This window comes from Carassius carassius, chromosome 11, assembly GCF_963082965.1.
Source record: "Carassius carassius chromosome 11, fCarCar2.1, whole genome shotgun sequence".
Taxonomy (NCBI): domain Eukaryota; kingdom Metazoa; phylum Chordata; class Actinopteri; order Cypriniformes; family Cyprinidae; genus Carassius; species Carassius carassius.
Genome location: NC_081765.1, coordinates 29,379,455 through 29,389,961, shown reverse-complemented (window position 1 = coordinate 29,389,961; position 10,507 = coordinate 29,379,455). Strand labels below are relative to the sequence as shown.

The following is a 10,507-nucleotide window of genomic DNA, read 5'->3' as shown; positions in this document are numbered from 1 at the left end:
CAGTAAAGCACTGTTATTCAAAAATACAGTTGAATACTGTGAATGCAAACCGTTTTTGGAAAAAAAACTTTTAATCGCAAACTGCTGTTTAATTCAACGGTACAGAACAGTATTTTTTAAGTCTAGTCACGTGTCCAAAGCTGTTTCGAATGCTCACAACTCCTCAGAAGAGAAACCTGCAGGTCTAATCTGAGCAAGATCATCAAATCTAGCCTCATCTTTTCACCTGGTGTACGTAAATATTGCAGAACGAAGGATAAAGAGTTTTAGAACACAACAATTTTGAGGTTTGTCCCGAGTCGACTATGAACTGAACGGCTGAAGCTGAACTGGTCGAGATAAACGGCATTCCCGCACTGGGTTTTCCCTCCTTGCTTGAGGTAAATGCAATTTTATCATTTTCAATGTTACACTGTACTAACCTTTATTATATTATTTGCTAATAACAAATCGATTTTTCTGAGTATTATGTACTGAATTAGCAACATGTTAGCTACGTTTGCATTCGACGTAAGTTTAGTTTATTTTAGCTCAAAGAGGGCTTGTGTTAAACTAGCATGGTTATTTTGCCGTTGATATTTGCTGACTGCATTATAAAATGTTAATCTGCAATATTTGCAATAAAACCTGCAGCAATTCCTTTACGCATGTCAGGCACATGCGGATGCATAGTTTTTTGCCTAATGCAACGTTTAAGTGCGGTTTCCCTCAGTGCACAAGAGTTTTTTCAAAATTTTCAGCCTTTAAGTGTCACACATATGGTCATAAATTTGGAAAGAATAAGACTAAACTGCATAAAACTGATGATTTAACGTGTCACGTTGACTTTTGTAGCTCGAAGTGTGAGGATATCCGGGGTCTAATCTTACACCTGAAAAACCACATTACTGAAGGTAAGACTGTTACATGCCCATTCAGAAAATGTAACCAAAAATTTACTGTCAAGTCTACATTCACATCACATGTCTCAAGAAAGCATAAACATTGTTCTAATGAAAGTCTACTTGACTCAGTTGCAAATCCTGCCAGTACTAGTGATGGTAATAATACAAGTTGTGATATGCAAACTGACGATTTCTGTCCTGAAGAAATGGATGTGTTCCCAGAAAAGGAAGATGAAGGAGAATTTATAAGACATTTGGCCTTGTTTTATCTGAAACTTCAATCTAAATTGCTCCTTCCATCTTCTACTATTCAAACCATCATTGAACACTATCAGGAAATACATGACATAAATCAGTCACATCTAATTTCCAAACTTGTGGATAAATTGACATTGCTTGGACTAACTAAAGATGACATAAACACTGTGATTGATACCATGAAAAGTGAGGATCTCCACAGGGCTTGTAATACTCATGCACTTAAATCTGACCATAAGAGAAAAAAATTTTTCAAAAATAACTTTAGTTATGTAGAGCCCGAATCCATTTGTCTTGGTAAAAATGAGTCGGGCAACGAATGTTTTGTGCAATATATTCCTGTGAAAAACACGATTGTGTCCCTTTTGTCCTCAGAGTCAGTGAGAGACCAGCTACAGCAAATACAAACTAGAGTCCAGACTGATAATATTTTTCAGGATTTGTGGGATGGCACAAACATTAAAAAGAACTTACTACTCAAGCACACAACATCTTCAATTGGCATAATCCTTTATCAGGATGCCTTTGAAGTAGTAAACCCCCTAGGGTCAGGGAGGAAAAAGCACAAGATTTTAGCCATGTATCTGACACTTGCAAACATTTTACCACACAACAGATTGAGTCTTGATCAGATGCAACTTGTACTGTTATGTCGAGAACAAGACTATAAGCATTTTGGACAGAATCTAGTGTTTGGCTCTCTGGTGAAAGATTTAAAGGATTTTGAGACAAATGGAGTAATACTGCCAGATGGCCAGCTCTGCAAAGGAACCCTTTATGCAATTTCAGGTGACAATTTGGGTTCACACAATATTGGGGGCTTCACTGAAAATTTTAGCAGAAGCTCATATTTTTGCAGGTATTGTGAGATTAATCGGGAAGCATTTCTGGCAGACCCTCTGGCCAAGGGCCCTGACCGCACACCACAGTCATTTCAGAAACATGTTGAGGATCTGAGTTGTAACGTAGAATCACGTGACTGTGGTGGTGTTAAATTTGACTCCATCTTCAATGAGCTCACATATTTTCATGTATGTCAGCCCGGATTACCTCCTTGCCTTGGTCATGACCTTTTTGAGGGCGTTGTCTCAACTGATTTGGTGTTATACCTCAACCACCTTGTGTCAAAAGAGAAAAACTTTACTTATGTTCAGTTGAATCGGCGCATAAATCAATTTAAATATCTAGGCAATGATGCTAACAACAAACCTTCTGAGGTGAACCCAGGGGCTGGAAAACTCTCCGGACATGCAGTTCAAAATTGGTGTTTCCTGCGAATGTTGCCAGTGTTAATTGGTGATAAAATAAAATGTCCTGAAGATAGTGTAGCATGGCAACTTATCTTACAGCTGAGAGAAATTGTAGAGCTTGTTTGTGCACCAGCAATTTCCACAGGTCAGGTAGCCTATTTACGAGTTCTGATAGATGAATATTTGCATACCAGAACACAGAGTTTTGGGGAACATCCACTTAAGCCTAAGCATCACTACCTAAATCATTATCCAGAACTTATCATTCAGTTTGGGCCACTCATCCGTTTATGCACATTAAGGTTTGAAAGTAAGCATACTTACTTCAAACAATGTGCAAGGAAGCTTCATAACTTCAAAAACCTCTGCAAAACTCTTGCTGAAAGACATCAACTTTTACAATCTTTTCTAAGTACTGGGTCACTGTTCCCACCCTCTGTAGTAGTAGAGAAGGGAACTGAATTCATTGCTGGAGACTACAATGCCAAGATAATACAGTCAGTTGGTCATCTGAACTTTGATCCTCTTCATACACTTATAAGTCATAGTGTGACTGTAAAAGGGACAACTTATAAGAGCAACATGTTTGTGGTGATAGGCCATAATGATGACGGACTTATAGTAGGACAAATCAAAAAGGCTATCATTCATAACAATTCAGCTGTGTATTTTATCACTGAGGTATACCAGGCTGTTCGTCAACCTTACAGTAACAGTTATTGCACTACACCAATGCAGGAGGCCTATTACTGTGTCAGTCAATCAGAGCTTCTTGATTATTACCCACTGCCTAAATATTCAGTTTGTGGCATGTCTTTGGTAACTCTTCACCACTCTGTCCCCACATTTTAGATTCCTTTCCTACATGTCAATCCATAACGAGATAAAGGCTATCATCCTCAGGGCTTTGCCCAGTCTGACTGAGGAGATTCGAGAACATGTCATCACTTCACTTGAACGCTCAGGTGTGGAATCTATAGAAGACCTCGTATATGTACAACAGGAAGATCTCAAAGATGTCCTGCCTATTATACAGCAAAGGAAACTTTTGGAGGCATTCAAACTTGGTAAGGTTTTGTTTCTATTTGTAATAATTATTATTATTAATTGTTTTGTTTTACATGTATATGCTTTTTATTGTCAAAGGGATGCTAACCATTGATTTTCTATCATTCAATTTTCATTGTTATATTGAAAAAAAAAAATTAACCTACATCTTGGTAAGAAATTGGATTAGCTTTTAAAAAATTGTATTTTAATTGTATGTGTTTCAGAAACTACAAAAGTCACACTTGATCTCCAAATATTGCCAGATGAGTCAACAGATACAAGTATGTCTTCACTCTCCAGTCCACAGCCTTGCACATCTTCAAGCTCAAGCTCTTCACGAGCATCAACACCTTGTACTTTAAGCAAGGCAAGCCAATCACCCAACATATCCAGTAAGTGGTATGAAAATTTTGAGATTCCTTGGGATAAAATGCCTGTGGAAGTGCAGTCAGCTATTGCCAACAGCAAGCGCCCTGCTCCTGACAAGCGACGCCAGATGATACGTATCCTAGCTGATGAAATCAGGAAATGTGAGAATAACCCCACACGCAATGAATGTCTCATCATCTGCCGCAACATTGTTAAGCATTTCCCCAACAGTTTTGCAGATATGACACCAAGCGGTGTCATCATTGGTAGTGGATGTACTTCACTGCTTTGTCAATTAAAAACAAGAATTGAGAACATGAACCGTGCAGGGACAAAGAACAGACTCCGAACTTCAAAAGTGCCTGGACAACAGCATCAGAGGCCAAGTGATTCTTATGGATGCACACAATTTAACCCTGAACTGCCACCAGAAGAAACATATGAAACACTGGAGCAGAAGAGGCAACAGTTGGAGACCATTTATAGACAAGAAGGTATTCGCAGTGGTGAGAAGGGGGAAGTGATTAACCTTATGAAAACAACATTCTGTCTTCAGCGTAGACACATAAATCAGGCTCCATCACCGTCCATCGAAGATATGAGAATCCAGTGGCCTTACCTTTTTACACAAAGAGGTATCTTCATTCACTTCGAGTTACTAACTGACATTAACGTGTTACGTGTCTTGGACCTATCCATTAAGGAATGTGGACAGGGAATCAGGAAGTACCTGCAGACCAAATCAAAGAACAAAGATGTGCAGTCTATCGTCACCCAGGATGAAGATGGAGAGTTGACTCTAATACAGCTGCTGATGGCCTACTTCGATGAAGGGATAGAGGGACTAATACTCCGTGCTGATGTATGTTTGTTTACATTTACATAATACTTGCTATTACTGGGTTTGTTATTCTGTCATGTATAATTTTTATACAATTGTCTGTGTTCTGCAGATATCTGCCACGGCAGCAGATGTTGAGAGCACTCTGACCATCCCCGCCTCTCCACGACTGATACTGCTGTGTAAGTGTCAGATAAGCAAGGTTCTCACATCAGTCTACCTCATCAACATTGTTTTAGCCATCCCAGGCCATGACAACTTCTGATCTGCAAAAAATGTATTTAATTTACAATGAATAAAGTACTGATGACCATATTAGACACTGTTTTAGCTGCAATTTGTTGTCTTTATCAGTTGCCGGTGATGAAGCCACAATTGGAGGATGGATGATCACCATCGAAAATCATGTAATCTGTGAAGGTGTCGACCAAAGCATCATCACAGGGCTAGCTGCAGTTTTCTCTACTTACTACATCTTTAATCTACAGTACCAAGAAGAAGCTTCAAGGACCCTGGAGTTTGTACAAAGGTAAATATTGTTTTGGTATTGTGCCTTATTTCCCAGATCTGTTAAGAGCTTGTCATTTAAATGGCTAGTTCACTTTGAAATTAAATGTTGATGTGTTTTACCCCAAGGGCATCCAAGATGTAGGTGTCTTTGTTTCCGCAGTAGTTTCAATTTTGATGTTTTTAGGTCCAACCGTTCTTGTCTGTCAGTCATATAATACATGCCTATGGTCACCTCATAAAAGAAAATACACAGATTCAAATTAAACCGTAAGTACACATTTATGAATTAAGACACGAAACGAGCGGTTTGTGTGAGAAAACCAACAGTATTTATATCATTTTTTACCTCTTGAAAAACATAATGTCCATGTTGCAGTGAACGAGCTTCTTTGTGATTTGCGCGTACTGGCTTGTTGATGCGCCGGCGCGACTCCTGGCTGTATGTGCCTCTCGCGCGAGCATACGCAATTCTTTTCTTTTTAAACATCCCTAAACATATATTTTTTTAAAAAACATTTCTTGTTTAAAACATCCCGGATAAGCCGAACGCGCTCACACACCAAGAAGCTCATGCCCTCAACATGGATATGATGTTTTTCAAGAGGTAAAAAACTATATAAATACTGTTGGTTTTCTCACACAAACCGCTCGTTTCATGTCTTAGGTCATCAATGTGTACTTACGATGTGGAATTGTTTAATTTGGACTGTTTAATTTGAACCTGTGTATTTTCTTTTATGAGGTGACCATAGGCATGCATTATATGACTGACAGACAAGAACGGCTGGACCTAAAAACATCCAAATTGAAACTACTGTGGAAACAAAGACACCTACATCTTGGATGCCCTTGGGGTAAGCTAAAACATATCAAAATTTAATTTCAAAGTGAATTAGCCCTTTAATATAAATTGTGCAATGATTTAACAGAAAGCAGAGAACTGTCAATAACATAAACCATGCACCACCATAATTTAATGTTTGTTCTCATACATATTATGTTTGGAAAAAATATATTATCCATATTTAATACAAGTCTCTTTTATTTATGTAGTGCTTTATCAATACACATTGTTACACTCATATGGCAGAAATGTCCAAAATACAAATCATGCAGTTAGTTCATGCACATGTTGTGTGCACTTAATGTAAAATAATAAAGATATTAAATTAGTAGTTACATTACAGTTGAGAAAAAATATGTCAGTTTCATTTGATTCCGAGGTGGCTTTTTACATCCGTCACAGGTGTCAGTCAGGACTCTGAAATGAGATCATTCTTTCATAATGAATATACACAGAGGTTATTATCATGAGTAAACCTCTTCGAATAGTCTTATATAAAATTCATCATGACTTACCAAGCCTAATATATGTTATTTCTACATTGCTTTTTAGGCGCTTCATTGGTTTGAATCCAGAGAGAGGGACAAAGGCCAGCCAGGTGAAGGTGATCTCCAAAAAGACGGGGAAACTTGTCCATAAAAAGACTGCAACTGTGAATGTCCACGTAGCCAACCTGATAAAAAATCTTTTGGACTTTGAGTGGGGTTTTGTGCAGTAATACAAAGCCAGTACAGCTGATGTTCAACATCCTGTTTCAGAGCTGAAGTCGCTGCTGTGCTCTGCAGTTGAGTGTTAATGCAAAGTCAGTACATTGTTCTGCATTTGAGTGTTCAGTTGAAGTCAGTGCAGTATTCTGCGATTGAGTGTTAATGCAAAGTCAGTACATTGTTCTGCATTTGAGTGTTCAGTTGAAGTCAGTGCAGTATTCTGCGATTGAGTGTTAATGCAAAGTCAGTACATTGTTCTGCATTTGAGTGTTCAGTTGAAGTCAGTGCAGTATTCTGCGATTGAGTGTTAATGCAAAGTCAGTGCAGTGTTCTGCTGTTGAATTCTTATGTGAAATCTGAAATGACAGCACTTTTTGCAACAACATATTTAAATTCACAGGATTTCAGTATGCTGCTCTTCAGTGTGCATGTACATTGCAGAAAAAAGTATTGCTGTTTTACAGTACATGTTCAGAGAATTGTATTTTGTCCATTATTTTAATGTCCACATATTTGTTAAGTGGAAACAATGTTAAATGTATTTTATATATTGGCTTTAATAAAAGTCCAAAGTTTTAAGGCCATCTTTTGTGTTTAAGAAATTTTCTTTTTAGAATACAAATTTTAAATCATAAATAACAAACATTTTTAATATAAACTAATACATAAAAAACTGTATAATACCAACCAATAAATTACAGTATTACACTGTACATAATATTTTTTTTACAGTTCAGTACTGTAATATATTTTACAGTAATAAACTGTCATTCCATATTACAGTACATGCACTGTAAAATTACAGCTCAAAGCCGGAAAATTTAGCTGCCAGCTGTTTACTGTAAATTAACAGGATTTTTTTTTTACAGTGTACATTAAGGAAAATATTTCCTTTTTACACTGTGTTCTGCAGTTCTCTAATAAAAGGGTATTTCATGCTATTCTGTAGGCTATCACATGTATCGCGCCATGTCCTCCTGTGCTCCCGTTGTGGACAATGTGACTGTAAGGCAGCGCTGATTATTATTTTATTTTACTTTTAATACATTTTGAATTACGTTTGGATTTTACTAGATGTATATAGCCTAAAACAATCGGCACAAATAACACTGTTGGATTTAATCTTCATGATAATGTGGATATAACGTATGAAATGGAGTGAAAATTAAATGTCATTCATTCTTATAATCGTTCTTCTCACATTTATTTTCTACAATCTAACTTCAGTTCACGACCTCACCATCGGTGTCGCCAATTCCCTTTGTCTCCAGAATGTGCGTACGCACGGCTCAAAGTTTGCTTAAAGGTGCGCACATTCTCCCGTCAAGTTTGTTTTTTATAGATCACAACCTTTGCGTGGGAACTGGCGTACGTACGTTTCCAGCCCCGTTTTGTGCGTACGCACGCTTTATAAATGAGGCCCCTAATCAGCAAATTTGCGCATGCAAAGACCCGTCAATGGGCATTTAGTAAAAACTGACATTATTTAGTTTGTGTTTCAGACCAAAGTTTTTCTCATTTGGTATGGTCATTTTCAGAACTGCTTTACAGTATATTTGATTTAGTCCAGGTTTGGACCTGCTAGACCTTTGGTCATCTCAGTAAGTAGTACTTTCGACAATAAAACAAAAATATATTAATCAGAGTGTGGCCTATTTTGTTTACATTTTAAGTGTTTTTATGATAAAAATGCAATACCTTACCCATTGGTATCACTATGGTATTGGGGGCCCAGCAAGATGGTTTGTACCCAGGGCCCAAAATTTGGTGCTACGCCCCTGTCAACAACACATCCAATGTGTATTTTTTGCTCAACATTTCACTGCACTAGCACTAAAATGCTCCTTGTTTTAGTCAGTAAAAAAAGATTAAGTTCTCCAATGAGTCCATTTCATTCTAACACTGTAATTCTGAATTTCCAAACTCATAAGTAGAAACTTCCCAGGAGGATTTGGTATAATTACAGAGTAAACAACTCACTCATGACCTTGAACTAAATGACCTTGAACCAGATTTTAGTGACCACTCAGCTAGGTTAAATTAAACACACCATTTTATTTGCTGTGTATACTGAGGATTTGTTTGTTTCATTTTCAAAATAAAAAAGAGATGCTGCTTCACAGTAATAAACAGGAAAATAGCAGAATCAGTTATTCAAAATACTAAACTAAAGAGCAGCTCTATAAAATAGTTAATCTATTTTAAAGGGGTCCTATTATGCTTTTTCACTTTAACATTGCTGTTTGAGCATAAAAAAGATCTGCAAAGTTATAAAGCTCAAAGTTCAATTCAAAATTAGATATTTTATTTAATATATATTTAAAAACTTTCAAAAACTACAAACGAACATCTTGTTTGAACTACAACACATATTTTCCAGGATTTGTGTTGTCACAAAGATTGACAAATGGGACGAGACCTGGTTGAGCTGCACTAGAGAAGGCAACGAGTGTTATCACTATGTCGGAGACACTAACTGAGATTAGTTAAAATCATCCAGGTTTAAATTGTGCTCAAGTTGATTTGATTGAAGCCAATCACAAGACACACTAGCCTAGCTGACCAATCACAGAACATTTCATATTTCAGAAGGCAGGCTTTCATTTGATACAGGAACTATTTGAGCTGTTCATGCCAGACTGGGGAAAGAGGTGTTGTAATACTGTAAAATATGTGAAAATAATGTGTTTGTCGAACAACCTAATATGAGACAAAATCAAGACTTTGTTAATGAGAATGATAGGACCCCTTTAAAGAAGCCAGCAGTGACATTATTCAGCTCGAGTCAGTTCAATGTTGATTCAGTTCAGTTGGATAACAGCGTTGATGTTGCAAGATGCGATTCAGAAGACAACAGTGTCATTATTCAGCTTAATTCAGTTCAAGTTTTGTTCTCTGAACATTAAGTATCTTTTAAACCCCAAAAAAAGCAATACATAAAAACGTCTATACAGAAGCAACATTGAAATGTAACATTTCAGCAAAAGTTTGAAGTAGAAGCATATTAATCAGAAAGATGAAACTTTTTATTTTAATGCATGCAATTTAAATGGATCAAGTGACTCAAAATGATGTAGCAGACAACATATTATAAGGAAAAATTGTATTTTATATGCCTTTAATCCCAAAGCACCAAATGGAACTGAAACACTGGAACAAATAAAACCCAATCCAAAGCAGGGATTTGCCTCCTCATTTCAAAGGATCACCACAGGCTAACAGTTTATCAGTCGTCATTCCTTGTGAATGGGATTAGAGCATCTGTCTGCTCTTTTAGTGGACTCAGACTAGCCCCTCCCCTTCCTCTTTTACTTCCTCTTTTGTCCTCATTTTCCCCCGTGGATTTGTAGTAAATGGTTTAATAAACTAGTGAATCAGATTTTCTTTTAACTCATCCTCTGCCCTTTCATTCTCACTGGAACATGCACGTCTAGACAAAAGCATGTGAATTTCTGAGAGATAGAATTGAACCCCACCCGAGCGACACGGCGGTCATAGCCCTCGGGAATTAAACCAGCGGATCAATTCAGATACTGTCCACAAGTAATTACAGATTGTGACACAGACAGTAATATCTATCCCGTGGAAGCCATCCCACATCAGCACGGCCAAAATTTGCTCTCCTCAACAGACCAGCAGCACACCAAAGGAAATGTTCATCCGAGGTGAAAAAAGGTGTAAATTAAGGCTGCAGAAGAAAGATGATATTTGTCATGTGGATATTGACCAGGTGCTGAGGCTGGTCTGAATAATCCTATAACAGTATGATACGCCGAATACATTGCCAAATTGCC

The 10,507-nt window shown here is 37.4% G+C and overlaps 1 protein-coding gene across 2 annotated transcripts; it reads left to right on the top strand.

The window, feature by feature from the left end:
• Nucleotides 1–242: 242 nt before the first annotated feature.
• On the top strand, nt 243–6,893 carry LOC132153168 (uncharacterized). 2 transcript variants are annotated; one of them, XR_009436622.1, is made up of 8 exons: nt 243–380; nt 835–893; nt 3,245–3,459; nt 3,667–4,673; nt 4,765–4,834; nt 5,007–5,181; nt 5,905–6,016; nt 6,559–6,692. XR_009436622.1 is itself a non-coding variant. In XM_059562482.1 (7 exons), the coding sequence occupies exons 3-7, from the start codon at nt 3,258–3,260 to the stop codon at nt 6,722–6,724; spliced, it is 1,620 nt and encodes a 539-aa protein (XP_059418465.1). In that variant the 5' UTR covers nt 243–380; nt 835–893; nt 3,245–3,257; the 3' UTR covers nt 6,725–6,893. The 2 variants fall into 2 exon arrangements, 1 of the variants encoding a protein (XP_059418465.1); XM_059562482.1 differs by lacking the exon at nt 5,905–6,016 and having other exon boundaries at nt 6,559–6,893.
• Nucleotides 6,894–10,507: the final 3,614 nt, after the last annotated feature.

Excerpts from the sequence above, each read along its gene's own strand:
- LOC132153168 (XM_059562482.1), top strand. The coding sequence starts at position 3,258 with ATGTCAATCCATAACGAGATAAAGGCTATCATCCTCAGGGCTTTGCCC. Across the intron at positions 4,674-4,764 it reads GACTAATACTCCGTGCTGAT|ATATCTGCCACGGCAGCAGA; the intron begins GTATGTTTGTTT and ends TGTGTTCTGCAG. Across the intron at positions 5,182-6,558 it reads ACCCTGGAGTTTGTACAAAG|GCGCTTCATTGGTTTGAATC; the intron begins GTAAATATTGTT and ends ATTGCTTTTTAG.